This window comes from Calypte anna, chromosome 1 (assembly GCF_003957555.1).
Source record: "Calypte anna isolate BGI_N300 chromosome 1, bCalAnn1_v1.p, whole genome shotgun sequence".
Taxonomy (NCBI): Eukaryota; Metazoa; Chordata; class Aves; order Apodiformes; family Trochilidae; genus Calypte; species Calypte anna.
Window position 1 is genome coordinate 8554742 of NC_044244.1, and position 15952 is coordinate 8570693.

At 37.9% G+C, this 15952-nt stretch overlaps 1 protein-coding gene across 4 annotated transcripts in view; it reads left to right on the forward strand.

Annotated features, from left to right (window-relative positions):
• Positions 1–15952, forward strand: part of SEMA3D (semaphorin 3D) — a 138528-nt gene that overhangs the window by 53076 nt on the left and 69500 nt on the right. For all 4 annotated transcript variants that reach the window (XM_030459131.1, XM_030459138.1, XM_030459153.1 and 1 more), the window contains one exon: positions 7595–7755. In XM_030459131.1, coding sequence (XP_030314991.1) covers positions 7595–7755 — 161 coding nt within the window. The remainder of the gene's footprint in view (positions 1–7594; positions 7756–15952) is intronic.

Below are 15952 nucleotides of genomic sequence, written 5' to 3' on the forward strand. Positions count from 1 at the left end.
GTCTACTAGGCACTACCTATTGTTGGTGCACTTTGCTTGTTTTGCCTGTCCCTCAGAGCATGCCCTAACCTTCACAGTTCATTCCTCATGGCTATGTCCTTTGTAAGATTCACACCTCTCTGGTTGCACGTCATATAATTAAGCACCCAAAGGTAGCTAGAAGGTTTATGACATGAGATGGTAGACTAGGTGGAGCAGTAAAACTGATTCACAGTGAGTTTCACTTGGGTATTATGAGGAAGCCAGTCAAAGAGGATTTTGCCATTATTTCCACCTGAAACCTATCATTGCACTCTGGCTTTCTGTGTGTTTCATTGGAGGGACAAGAGGCTGGGAAATGATTAACCAGGCAGAAAATGCAATTACTTTATTTTGAGTTGTTCCAAGATAACTAAAAATTTAAATTCTAATTAAAGAGAGCAGGAGTAGTAGAATTTATTTGGAGCTGCCTTTTTCCAGGGTCAGTAAATTCAGATGCTATTGACTACTTTAGATCTAGTGATGTGGGGTTTCAGTATAGCTGTAGAAGTAGGTGAGTTTATAAACCATCTGCTTCAGTGTCCTGGTTTGGACAAGGGCAGAAGTTTTGGCTCAGCTGCTTGACACTTAGATCACTGGAAGATATTTTTAAAAGAATAGGCTAGAGCATGGTCTTTAGTTAAGCTCCTGATCTAGAGCTGAGAAGAGTTCTGGCCTCTGACTTCGATAAAGGCCTACAATTTTATTCTGCCAGATATAAGGGGAAAGTCTTTTGTTCTTAGAGAACCTCTTCACCACTGGGATTCTTTGCAGGTGTAAGAAAACAGATTTTCTTTACTCAGATTTTTCACTCATTACATGAGACTGGCAGCCAGGCTGAGGATCTGTGAAAGGTGAAGTGGAAAAAGGCAAGTTCACTTCTAACAACTGAAAATGTGGAAATAGAGATGATGGGTTTGCATACTGCATCTTAAATTTACAAAGCATATTTGGTACTTTTAAAAATCCATTGACGTGTCAGGAATTCTTAATGGGCATTAATTCTTAATGGATTCTTAAATTCTTGATTAAATTAATTCTTAATTTATCTACTTGCTACCAAAGCTCATATGTTTGCTGATCATTTATATTGAATTGCATTTCAAGTGCATATTCCTTAGGTATCCACAGTATCACTCTAAAAAGAAAAAAACAAACAAACCCCAAAGCATTTTTCTTTAATCTTGCCTTGGAAACAACGGTAAGTTTGCTTACTTTGGCAGTTTTGCAAGATAAACTACTTAAGAAAATGGAACCTATGCAAATCCATGGTCTTAGGTCTTCTTCAGAGAAACAAATGTTTCAATCAGATACATCTTCATTTCTGCTATCTAAACTTAATTATTCTGTGAAGTTTGTGAATTAGACCTTTGCATTTTTTCACCAATAACATGAAGTCACAAAGCAGCTTTTAATAATCTCTGCAATAACACTTTATAAGTTATTTGTGCAGCTGTTTCGCTAGACAAATTAATTTTCAGTTAAAATGCAACTGAAATACACTTCCATAAATATAAGTGAGAACTGTTTAGCTCATGCTTTCACTGGGTGTATTTTTGGTGGCAAGCACCTACATGTTCCATTTTACAATATTACCATTTGTGCAGATTTAAAAACAGTGAGAAAGAGAGAACACTGTGTCCGGATTTCACTCCCATCTCTGAAACAGATGAAATAAATAATCTTCAGAAGTTTTAATTCTGATTTTGCAGGGAAACCTTTCAAGTGAGCCTTGCTGATATGAAATCAAATCAGGTCCCACAGCTTGAGTTACTTTTTTGCCTCTGTATGAGTGATGTAGCCATTGCTAAGGTTATCTGAAGATAAGATGACCTCTGTTTATGCAATGAAAGGTGTAAAATATGTCTTCACAGCACTGCACAGTGACCTAATACCTAGTTACTGTTGTCTGATGATGGTTTTTGAAGCATAGTCCATAATGGAGCCACTTTAATTACATAAGGATTACTACTTAAATTACTTTTCCTGGGTTGTGAAATACTGACAGATTTGACATCTACCAATAAGTATTTGTAAATAGAGATGTGAGAAATCTTTAGTTTGCTGATTGCTGAGCAGGTCTATGGAAGTACCTGAAGCTTCAAGTGAAAGTGCCCTGAAATGCTTTAAAATCTGAAGCAGACTGTTCCTGAATTTTGAAGCAATCTTTGAAAAAGTTCCCTTTCCAGTGTCACCTCCCTAGACTTCCGTACCCTCCTGAAAAAAAATTCAGTTCTAAAAGAGGAATAGAAGTGCCTAAGCTAAAAATATGTGGCGGAGTACAATGTGGTTTGGTTACTACTCAGAAAGAGAACCAGGATTTTGACACAATATTGTGCCAATGAGAAGTCATGTTTTCTCTGTTCCCAGTAACCTATATGCTTTTGGAAAGGCCTTGCAGTGTCATGAACATGACATTTTCCTCCAGGCCAAATAAAATTCATCGTGAGAGACATATGGCATGCACAATAATTCATCATGGTCTATGGTGAGATGCAGCAAAACAAACTATAACTCCCTTCTTGCAATAAGCAGTAGACATTAATAGTAGACTGGAACTATTCTCTTTGCCTTCATATAAACACATCTGTGGAAATGAGATCTTTTAAACTCAGAATATTTTAGGAATTAAGTGAATTTCTGTGTTTATGTTACATTGACGTTTCTATATCACAACAATTTAGTTGAGGATTCACACAATACCCCTGTAAATTGTCATGAGTAATTTCTGTAACGTGTAAGGACTTGCTCCTAGCTAAAGGAAAATGTTGTGACGTTTGTTTTTTACTGTATATGAAAATCACAGAATATACACATACAACCTTTAAACTCCAAGTGCTTTGAAGGTGTCGTTAAATGTAGCTGTTTTGGAACAGGTTGAGGAGTTCCCCTTCTGCCACTTTAAACATAGCCCATCATTACAAAAAATACCTGTGACTGGCCATAAAGACAGTTCTGGGTCTCAACCAAGTGGTGCCAGATTCCTGGATTTTTATACCATGTGGTGTTAAGGAATGGTGTACGGTCACCACATATGTGACTTAAGGCTAAGAAGTCTAAATATGCTGTATAAATGTAAATACATGTTACCAGAACACAGTGAGGTTTTTTTTTTTTTCACTTGAACCCTTTATGCCGTGACTCTGCAGCTGGAGATTATTTGGGTAAGCAATGATTAGGCTGTTGAGAGCCAAGTCCACTGACATAATTTCAAAATGGATAAAATCTAGCCACCATGCCAGCTTCAAACACTCAGCCATAAAACATTAATCCAGAAAGGGGGTTTGCTGAATATCCATTTAATTGCCAGACTGGAAAAGTGTTAATTTTCAGTAAAAGAGCAAATACAGGCTAGAAACTGAGTGCTGAACATGTACTTGTGAAACTAACTTTGTTTCTGTAGACTGTAAGAATGGTGCTTCTATATTAGCCCAGCTACAGATATGCAGTGGTTCAAATCAACTGCTTGGTCTAAGCTTGAAAACCACTGTGCAAATGTACTTTTCATAGTAAACTTTTCTGATGTAATATCCTTGCTAATGTTAAATCCTCTCTCTGTGAAGGGTGATTTCAACCCATAAGTCTTGATAAGGGGAACAATGATTAATTTGGCTGTAATTTAATCAATTCTCCGTAATGTTTACTTGACAAATTTTGTTAGGTCATGTTTCGTTTTCAGTTTTATCAGTCACCATGTGCAGAGTCTTATTTCCAAGCTCTTTTCAATAGCTCATAAATAACTGACCAAACCTGGTTCTCTGCCACTTTGCAGCTTGTGTTGTCATTTACGTCAGTAAGAAATCAGTGTGCAATGCTGTCATTTCAACCAGGAACATTTGTAAAATGTTTTCCTTATGGTGCAGTGAAACAAGTGACTGTAGGGCACCAGGCAGGACTCATTTCTATTTGTGCATTTCAGTTATGAGGCAACTTTTTCCTTCCCTGTTGTAGCTGTCCTAGGTGGTTCTTAGCTGAGAAATACCAGAGTGTTAAGTAATAACTGACAGATGTCCTTTTGGGATATCACTGGAGAGATCATTCCTTCCAAATATGAAAGAAGTGGGAAGTAGTCTTGGTCTTTGCCTTTAAGTTATGTGAAGAATCAGATCTACATATTTTGGCAAGGGACACACTTGCTATGGTTCATGGATTGCATAATGTAGGCAATGAAACCAAGTGCTTGACAGTATTTGCATAAATGTATATTTTGTCATTACTTGGATCAAGTTCCTATGCATGGAAATGAAAAGGCTTTTTCTCTCACCTTCTGCATCTTAGTTGCCCATGTCCTGCAGGTGAGCACTGGGATATGACTGGAAGCTTGTCATCAGAAGAGATTTAAAAGTAACAGAGGGTGATACGATTTGCTGAAATACAGAAGCTCATTAAATTAATTAATCTCTCCTGCTTACCCATGTTAATGCCTGCGAGTGACTAATTACTAGATATTTTGATCCTCTATTCCTCTTCTTCCTTTCATTCTTTGTACTAATTGGGACACAGAATAATTAGAGATATAATCTTAACTGCAGAATTTATAAGGCATTTATTATTGCATACAGTGGATCAGATAATCTAGTAATGCAGGCAGCTTTTATATCATGGTTGGAGAAAAGAAAGATGATTACTCAGTAACAAGCTTCAGCAATGTTCAGCTGATAAATAGTATTTAAGAGATCAGCTGAGCAGAATTTGAGTAGCCCAAGGGAACTAAAACTTCCTGCAGTGCTGTGATCAGAATTAGAGAAGCCCTTCCCAATAAACAGCTCCATCGTTTTCTGTTCCAAGAATTTCCAGTCAGAAAAAAACAAGGGAGGAGGTTTGTACAGAACATGATGTCTAATGAAGACTCATCTACATCACAGACACAAATTAATAGGATTTCACTAGAAGTGGCTGTCCTGTAACAGAGAACTCAGTAACAGCAAGTGTCAGGAGAAGTACATCTTTATTTCTTACTGGGTGAAAACACACTTGTAGAGTAAGCTGAGCTTCAGAAGTTCTGTGTTTAGAGGGCTTTACTTCTTCCTTTTTAAAATCTGTATTTATTTATTGCACTGGCTTAGCTATTCTTCAGCCAGCTCTAGTGTAAGAAGTCATTTGGATAAGATTTAGGTTTTATAGTACTATGCTAACCATAAGCTATTCTAAAGTGATCTTTCTGTCAATTAATAAGAAGGTCTTTTAAAGTGTTACTAATTAAAAAAAAAAAGAAAAAAAAAAGAAAAAAAAAAGAAAAAAAAAGAAAAAATGAACCCGTACATTTTTGGCTTCACAAAAGATGTGTGAGAAAGGATAGTGCCGGTGAAAGCAATGTGGTTCTTAATGTTGCATTTAATTTTTCACATATTTTTTCAAAGTTCTGCCAAATAAATCTCACCTACGGGAATAGGAGCTGCAATACAAGACAATTTGTTTTCAGACTGTTCTGTAACAACATTTTCAGCAGTGAGCCAGACAAAACCACACAAGCTTAAGCAGAAGTGACTGAGCCAAAAAATAATTGCCAAAACCATATAGCAGGTAGTCAGATTAATAATAATAAATTTTTTTTTCTCCCAAAGTGCTGCTTATTAACCAGCAACAGGACTTAATCTTTGCTTTGCCTTTCACATGTTTTGCTAGAGACCTCCTAGTTTCTTGGGTAGTTCCTATGAAGAACAGTGGACCTGATTTTCATTGTGTTCAGGAAGTGTAAATAACTTGCACTCTAAGCTGGCCTCTGCAGCAGGAAGGATACATTGTCCACCTAGTGGCATGGAAGGTCTAAATGTCCATAATTTTATATACAATTCAGTACAGGATTTGCCTTTCTGTCTGATGTTTTCTCAATAGTTTAGCTTGGGGAGTTTGTAGAACTGATTCATTTCTATTTTCATCTTCCCCAAATTAATGGCTGCCCAACAAGACCTAACTCTATTGCTCTTTTCTGTATGTTGTTTGTGTCCTCATCCAGAATTATATCCACAGAACCTTCATTAAGCAAAAGGTTACAGCCTTTTTATTTTACCAGATTTTGTCCTTTTTAGAGGAGAAGCAAAGATTCTTTCATTAGTTTCACAGAGAAATTTTTTCTCCTTAATTATCTCTTGACAGATTGGAAACCACTATTAAATCACACTAAAATTTAAGTGTTGATTTTTGCTTTTAATAGGGGAAACTTCCTCTGCAGAGATGAAGAAACAGACATCCATTTCCATCTCTGTAAGGAAGGGGAAGAACTCAGGATCTTAGAGCTCTTGCTACTGAATCCTCCCCTTAATATTCCTCTATATTGCCTTCATTACAGTAATATGTCCTGGGATATACCTCTTCTCTATGGTTGCTTATTCAGATCTCAATTCTCAATTGAGATTAGAGTAATTGAAAAATTATTTAAAGTAGTTCTATATACTGTCACCAGAACTCAATATGAGACAATGGACAAGTGCAACCTTATACCAAATTTTATACACATTATGGTTCTCACCTTGTTTCTCTTCCTGTCAACCACAGATTGGCTTAATGTCCAAGGGAAAATCAGTAGAGGGTGGTGTCCCACTCATAATTAGTGTTCATACCAAGACCAATGCCACTGAATATGTTAATCAATTACATAGTGGGATTGAGTGCATTCTCACCAACTTTGTGGATGACACCACAGGGAGTAGTGTGTCCAGTACTGGGGTCCTCAGTACTACAAAGATAAGGACTTGCTGGAGCAGGTCCAGAGGTCCACAAAAATGGGCAGAGGGTGGGAGCACCTCTCTATGAGGAAAGGCTGAGAGTTGGGGTCGTTTTGCCTGGAGAAGAGAAGGCTCCAGGGAGACCTGATTGTGGCCTTTCAATATATAAAAGGAGCTTGTGATAAAGACTTTTTATCAGGACCTTTAGTGACAGAACAAAGGGCAATAGTTTTGAACTAAAAGAGGGCTCTCCTTGGACAAAAGGAAGAAATTATTTACTATGATGGTGGTGGGACATAAGCACAGGTTGCCCAGAGAAGTTGTGGATGGCTTATCAGTGGAATTGTTCAAGATCAGGTTGAGCAACCTGATTTAGTGAAAGATGTTCCTGCCTGTGGCAGGGGGTGTGGACTAGATGAGCTTTGAAGGTTCCCTCTAGCTCAGACCATTCTGAGCTAGATGCCCCCTCTAAATACTGCTTCCTGCTTGAACAGTTCTTTGTTTGGATTGATCTTTGTTGCTTAATATGTAGAGCATGAGTATGATGATATAAACATAAAGCAGATATCTTAAAATGCAGGAGAGAAATAGCAGATATTTTGCTAAATTCTGTCACCTTAGTTTATAATTTCTGTCAAAGAATGTGATTCATTTATGTCTTCAGCATACTTTATTAAGAAAATTTCATACAGAAAAATGTTTTGTAAAAGTAAATATTACCCAATTTGGAAGTAAAAAGCCCTAAAGAAAATTGAGGTTAACAGGATTTGTATTATAACCCTGGAAAGACACACTGTGAGACTGCAGTTATCTCACCGGCATGCTCCATGCTGCTTGCATATATTTGTAAAAGACACCAATGATTCATATGTAGACATTTTATTATAAAGATTTTCTTCATTTTCCCACAGACTTGCTGCTTTCAAACAGCTGCATCCCATTCCTGGGCTCAACAGAGGGGCTTGATTTTCGAACCCTGCTGCTAGATGAGGAGAGGGGCCGGCTGCTAATCGGGGCTAAAGACCACATCTTCCTGCTCAACTTGGTTGATTTAAACAAAAATGTAAAAAAGGTCAGTATACTTTCCAGAGAGTTAATCTCATAAGTTCAATTTTTTCCTTTTTCTCTCTCATCTTTTTTTTCTTCACTGGGTAACTGACAAATTCATTGTGCAATTCTGCATACCAGGATTTGATAATCTTACCTCTCACCACCACAGTCTCACAAGTTATCTTTGATAAATTGAATTTCTTATGTTTTGTGACCTCCTGTAATACTACATGGAGGAGCCCTGCAGTGCATGAAAGTAATACCAATATATAAAAGAGACAAAAATGCAGCTCTTCTTGCTTCTTAATTTTCCTGGCATCACTGGGATTACATTACTGTGATATTAAAGAGAGCAGAGACAATTTGGATGGTTTAGATTATAGTAAAAATGTTAGTGGCAATTTTAACATTTGTATTAGTATCTAGAATTACTACTGATAGGAGAAGCTTCCAGTAGGATCTACTGTACACCCTTGTCCAAGCCCTACGACACTCTGTGAACTCCAGATAATAAGATGGCAATCTAGTGTTCCTTATTTCTAGCAGACATTATGAGCTTTTACAAGCACAATTGATGGCTACATGTACAAAACAGACTCTTGCACAGGAACACACATGAAAGTTGCTTTCTTGCTTGTTCCATGTATGCTACTTATGTGAGAAAAATTCAGATTCTCAGCTGTGTGATATTTTCTTTAAGCACCAGGAGGAGGTTTTAAATTACTGGGTTCTGCTGTCAGCTCTGAAGAGGTAACTGACCCTGAATTAATTCAACTGAAATGCTGGGGCTTAGCAGGTGTAACAGGAGACTATTTTGCCACACATGTTTGAGTGCAACACTTGCTGTCTTTGTGTAGAAGAGATACAGTACCAGGCTGAATATCTTATTTCTTACTTTTTTCATCTGCTATGCACCATATGCCAGTTTCCTTAAAGCTCAGATTTTGAGCATTTCAGGAAATTTCTTCCCTGAGATGCTTTATCTGTCACTTAACTTACATCTTCCATCTCAGCAGTTTACTCAAAAAGCAGCACCTCCTCCTGATAACAACATTATTCATATTCAGATTTTCAGATTATAGACTGATTTCTGGCATAGGCTTTCTGTAAAAACAAATTTTGTTTGTGTACAAAGCAGATTTCAGTTTCTGTGGGATGCTGCTTACCTCCTGAGAGATGCTGAGTGCTGTCACCTCCCATTATGATCCGTGGGGCTTGATTAGTTCAGAGCTTTCTGGAGGTGGTAGCACCCTGCATGATCTGGCCCTCCATCCAAGCTGGTAGCATTTTCCCTTTAGCCAAGCCACCACTGATCATTAGGGATGTTGTGCTTTCCTAGAAGAGTAGAACACAGATGGAGCCAGTAGAATTAGTGTGCAATCAGACGGTGCCATTTAATAAACTGTAGAGCAAAGGCTCTGTTTACTGTTAAGTAGGGGCTATTGCAGTAGGACAAGGGCAATGGTTTTAAAGTAAAAGAAGGTTAGATGCAGACTAGATGTAAGGAAGAAATCTTTTACAGTGAGGGTGGTGAAAAACTGGAACAGATTTCCCAGAGAGGTGGTAGATGCCCCATCCCTGGAAGTGTTTAAGCCCAGGTTGAGTGGGGCTTTGAGCAACCTGATCTTATTGAAGATGTCCCTGCTCACTGCAGGATGGTTGTACTAGGTGACCAAAGGTTCCTACCAGCCCAAATCATGCTGTGAGTCTGTGATTTTACTATTTGAATGAAAATTTGCATTTGGTAAGCTGAATAGATAATGTATACCTACATATCTGGAAGAATGGAAATTCATAACTGCTTGTACATCTGGACTAAAGAAATGATTGTCTGCAGATTCACATACTTCCACTTCTGAGTTTAACCATTTAGGGTCATCCTTAACTTTTCAGACCAAACACTGAGACAAGGTGTATTTAAATATCCAAAACTGACTGCAAAGCTATGCAGAGCATTCTGACGTGCTGATTTCCAAGGTTTCTTAGGGAATTCAGCAACTTTAGAAACTTACCCTCTTGGGTAAGTAACACAGATAACACAAAACCTGTCACACAACTGTTTCTGTTTGTTTCCTCTGTGCTGAACTGGTAGAAATGTGTTCTGGGAGGGAAGAGATGAAATGAAATGAAATGAAATGAAATGAAATGAAATGAAATGAAATGAAATGAAATGAAGGAAGTTGCATGAGAAGTTATGCATAAATCTCAGTCCCTGACAAGATTTCAATGCTAAAGGATACTCTCCAGTAGCAGAGAAGTGTCAGAAAGTAGCATTTGCCTGTGTGTGTTTAGATTGACCACGGTTTGGGTTGGCGCCAGTCCAGGCGGCTCACTTCCAGGCTTTCCCTGGGAGAGGAAACCACACATGTTGGGACTACAAGGGTCTGAAGTGTCTCCTTTGTACTCCTCCGGAGTAAGATTCATCTGTAAAAAAGATATCTCCTTATACACAGCCACTAAAAAGAGAAGTAATTGATTAGAATATTAAGTTTCTTCCTATAAATGATTTCTTTCTTAACGATTTGGAGGGAGGAGGGCTAAAACCAGGAAGCTGAGGCTGGTGAGAGGTGTAGGAACTTTGTAAAAATGTTGTATATATGGTTTTATTTCTTTTCAAAAAAGACTGAACATGAAAGTAGAATGCTCTATGCTGCATAGATTCAGATTACTTTAAGTAAGCTCTCAATTTCAAGTATTTGTTGTACTAGGAACTACTGATACACCAAAAAGCCAAAGATCCTCAACAATTCATTCCCAGAAAATCCTCATCTGTGAATATAATTACTTGGCAAGATCATATTGTACAGTCTAATGCTCTATATTCAGGTATTGCTGAAATAGTATCCAAAGAAACACACAAAGCATTATATCTTTTCCCCTCCTTTGATGTATACATATACATAATTTAATAACATCATTTTTATGACCTTATGATTTACTTAAAATAGCTAATTTAACTTATATATATTAAGTTATGGCTTTATTTCCTGGTATGGTTTTCCTGAGGAAATAATCAAATGTTCTTATTTCTTAAATCATTGCAATTTTTATTCAATTTATTGTATAATTGGTGGAAAACTTCCTTAGCTGCCAGCTTGAAAAAAAATCATCCAGTTTCCAGTATTTGCGAATCTTATTATAAAGCAACAGTAAATGACATAGTCTAATAGAAAAGTCCTCCAGAATGAAGGACAAATGCAGAAAGCTAAAATGGTTACACTCTACAAATATCTAAAGCTTAGCAAAAGATAAGTAATCCTCGTTCTCTAGCAGGGGTAAAATTTCTGTGAACTGTGAACCTGAATAGAAGCCTCTAGCTTCTGTTGCAGGAATAGCATTATCAAGTGCCATAGTCCTTCTTGAAAGATCCTGAGATTCCTGACAAGTATTGTCAGCTATTTATAATTTGGAGGATTTGTGGTTCCATCCTATAAATAAAATAAAGATGTTCAGCAAAAGAAAGCAGAAAAGAGCAGCAGCAGGATGCATTTATCAGGGAAATACAAATGTGGACAATAAATCTGAAGACAACTTTGCCATAATCAGTAGAAATGTAGTGTAAAATGAGCAAACATGTTTAATAGCATAAGAGGCTGGAAAGCCTGAGAAGAAATTCTGTAGGAACCCTAAGGCCTGGGATCCTGCTAAAAATATTACTTTGATACATAAGGAGGGCTTTTTGAGTTTACCTAAAGCCTTTGTTAATTTACTCCCTAAACTAAATAAATACTGAATAGAAAATATTTTCAGCTAGGTAAACCTTTTAAAAACTGCTGCAAAGAAATGGTGCACCTTTCTGTAAGCCCTGTGCTCTGGGTAAGTGGGGTTATGTGTCAGCACTATTATCACTGTGTAATCCGCAGTGCGACCCGCCCATCTCTGCAGGAATAGGAATGCTATCAAGGGCTGACAAGCTTTTGAAAAGCTGCCAACCTGCAGGAGCTGTCAGTGCTAGAAGACACAGCCACATGTGGGCCAAATAGATAAACATGTCAGATCCCCAATAGCAGCTTTGGAACAAGTTGTTTTCATCTGCCCCTGTGTGTATTGGCACAGGGTCACAAATTATCTTAGCTTGGAGCATCCTTGGTTTATAGCTGCTACTATTTTTTTGGCATTACCAGGTGCAGCTGTCTTATGACTTATCCTTTAATGCCTTTTTATATTGATTTTTATCTTCAGTTCAAGTAAAAAATACATATGCATATATACATATATAACAGATGGGTAAATGCTTACGAAATAACTGCAAATACTTATGTAATTTTCTATGCCTCCAGTGCTTACCAACAACCCAAGTGCTGTTACATGCCAGCGCTGTCATCACTAGGCAATATTTTCAGTGTGATCCACCCATCTCTGCAGATAGAGAAATATAGATACAAATACAGATGCATATTTATGCAAAACAGCACCCTCAAAATACAAAAGCCAAATTTTAGTCATTTCAGTGAGAAACCTCCTCTCCATCTAGGTAAGCATTGGCTCAATTAGGAAAAAAACTGGTGGGAATTTAACCAGTATTGAAGGGAGGCTTTGGTTCTCACCATCAAGCCAGACCATGGAACACACGTAGAGTCTGAGATCTTTAATACAGCTTTGGAACACAGCAACACCAAAGTTGATCCATTTTGAAAAAATATGTGCTGCTTAGTTTGTATGTCAAAGGAATTTAGCTTTCTGCCTCTTAGCAAAAGCTGTAGGCTGACTGAGGGTGAAATTTTCTTGACATACCAAACCAGTATTACATGGAAACCACTGAAGATACCTAAAGTTCTTCATCTGGGAACGTGAAGAGTAGGAAGATCTAGAATAAACCCAGTGGAACTGGAGGAGGATGGTCATGAGTCCATCTGGGATGGTGTTTGTGAGTAGAAAAAGTTCTAAGAAAAGAAGTGACGTGAGACTGAGATTAGATGGGCAGGATTTGACCCTACGCACATGAGGAATTAGTTCTCAGATGTGTGTGCTGATGGCCCCACTTTTCTGGGTGTTGCAGTTCAGAGAGTACTCATTTCCACCTATTTTAGAGTCTTTTCCTTCATCCCAAAACTGATGGAAGTAGAAACCATCTTACCTACAATTTACAATAAAAAAGGGTGGTTGTACTGGTTATCCATATATTTTGGTGTCCGGTCCCCACAGATAGTCAGCAGTGAGCACTGAAGGAAGAGCTTAAGGAGAAGTCATAGCAATGCTTCAGGTTAGGGACTTCCAGAGAAAAAGGTGATTGCTCTCCCTTGGAGGACTCTCATCATTGAGCTATGTAATTCTTGTTTTGGACCTCTGAATACTCCAAGAGTCCATAACATTGTTTGATAGACTAAAATTCTGACACCTGTGTAGACAAGATGGAAGCTTTTAAATAGTGTTTATGGATGCAAGACAGCAGACAGGGACAAGATGTGAAGAAAGCAGTATCTAACCAGAACCACAGCAATCCTAGGTGGAAAAGAGTGTCTCAGTTATTTTCTTTTGCATTGTTGCCATAAATTACATTTCCATAAACATCCACTGTCATTTTTATATTTTACCCCTATGTTTTCCTTCTCACTGAAAACTTGTACTCAGTTTAAGTAAAAACTTGAGTTTTTTCAAAGGTAGGATTTGTCTTTAGTCTGCCGTGATAAACATCATAAGGAATGAATGCCATTTACCCTAAAATCCTGGAGTACAGTTTCCTTTTAGGAGAAGCAGGTGGTACTCAGAAGTCTGCTATGGCTGCTTTGTGGAAAGTGAAGTATAAAAACATTGCAGCTTTACAAATTTTAATCCTGTGTAAGCGAGATCAGCATCTGGTCCATTTCCTTTAAACTTTCACATATGCTCATAATTTACACATGAAAATGTCCTTTAAAAAAGAAAACCTGAAGTACTGAAAGCACTGGCTGCTTCTAAAGTTGTGTTGGAGAATGGATTGCAGTTTAGGAGGGAACTGTGCCGTGTACAGATCTCACTTCTTATGAGACAGATGCAACATAAGAAACATTTGGTTCTAATAAGAGATTTCACTCTAAGAGCCACCTGCCAAATTTAAGCTACCAAAAGTCTGTGAATGTGTCATCGAGATACACAACTGTTATTTCTCTCTGACTTGCAGTGCATTTTACTCGATGTGTCAGCACTGTGAAAATAAAGAGTTTCACTGAGTTGATCCTCATACCCTTCCCACCCACTCCCCACACCCCATTCCATACGAAATTATGTCTTTTGGAGATCCTGTTTTCTCCTGCTATGAAGGAATTTGAGATGGAAATTCCACTCACATATCTCACTGAATGTATAAGGGTATGGGAATTAGTGCGTCAGGTGTAGGAATATCTGTTGGAAGAGAGCAAATCTATTTCATGTAAGTAAAAGATGCAAGAATACATTCTTGGCATTTTAGGGATCTCTTAAGTATTTCTGAGATAAAAGGGTTGAAAAGAAAGATAAGGTGAATGATCTGCTCCTAAATACAGCATGGCTAGATTCCAAAAACAGGGAGAAATTCAGATAAGGAACTTAGATGTCTCAACTTCTTTTGTTGATGACTTTAAAATACTGAATTCCAGAGTACAACAAGTACAGTGGGAGCCAGTCACATGAACAGCTCAGGGTAATCTTCCTCGTAGAATTTATATATGAGAACAATTTGTCCAGTTCCCCAAGTTGTGGACTTCCCACACTGCACACATAAATGCAACAGATGTGAAATATTTAGAGTGCAACTGGTATACTTGCACACTATGTTAAAATTGGGTCATTTTCCCATTAATTGAAGTATCTTTTATATTCAGCAAAATAATGCTAAAAAAAGCATTAAACTCTTTGCAGGCGTTGATGGGAAATTCAATAATTTTCTAGTGCTTGTGCTAATTTTCAGTGAACTGACCTGGAGTCACTATACAGAAGTGACAAATCTCATAGTTCTCAGGAACAATCCATGAACACCCATTCTTACAGAATTTGCCTGTGATATTTATGATATTTTCTTATGCAGCAGTGTGGCAGTCTTACTGGATCACTGTTATATCTTTTCTTGGTGCTCCTCCATCTTACAGTTTTTCTTTGCTTTTCATTTTTCAGCTACAGATTGCTAAGTTTTTCAGGAAAAAAACCAAAACCATCACACATTACTGTCATTTTACTAGTGAGAAAATTGAGATCTGACCATCCCATATCACAAGACAAATGGGATTAGACTCCTGATATACTTAAACGATTTTGGCTCATGTTGCCCTATTTATGTTCTTTATGGTCACATTGAGTTAAGTAATGAATATGTTATTTTTTTTCCTTTTTTTTTTTTTTTGTTTCCATGGAGGGAGTCTTTTCCCATGGAGGAGAGTTTCTCAGAGGGAGTGGATTGCATATGCCAGTGTGACCATAGCTTTATAGCTCAATCTGGCTTTTTTCTTTAGAAGCTGCAGATGGAATTGTCGTATAGGGAATTCACTCATACCAATGAGCTTTAGCTTCGGAGTCACTGTTTACATGATTCACAAAGCCTTAATGAAGCATTTTGATGCCCTGGAAGCTGAGATTTTGTTGCATGCCTTTCCTCAAGCATCAGTGCCACAGATATCCAGAGCACAGAAAACAACAAAAGGAAAAAAGCAGGCTTTCTCTTACTGCTTCAAGTAGCCATTTAAAATCAGTCTATTTTCTTCTGAGTGCTTCAACCACCTCTCATTCCTTCAAAATAGGAAGGGAACAATCCCTTTCTTTACAGGTGTCAAATTCAGTGAGTGAATGTTACAAGGCATCAGTTGATGTCCTTGACTCCAGATATGGACACATCCTGCTGGTGCTACATGTACCACTAATAAAACACTTGGGTTTCTCGTACCAGAGACTTCCCTGATAGAGAAGTGCTTAAGCACGTGTGCAGCACCAAGCGCATGAGAGGCTCCAGTAAAAACCTCAGGGCCACTGAAAGCCATCGACCTCAATGGGACACTTAAGTGCTTGCTGCTGGCATGAGTGTGACTGTTGTGGGGACACAAAACTGGTCTGAGTCACATTGGTCAGTTTGTCTCACTCCCTGCTATCATCATCAGCTACCTCATCCAGCTGTTATTCCTTTCATAACCTGATCCAAATCTGCTGCAAGGGGCCTTTTGGGATACTTTAGGAGAGTCATTGCTGCAGACCAGAACCTCTTTAGTCTGATACTTCAGATTTATTTATTTTTAGCCTACACTCTAAATGTATTTATGTCTAGTTTATATCCATTT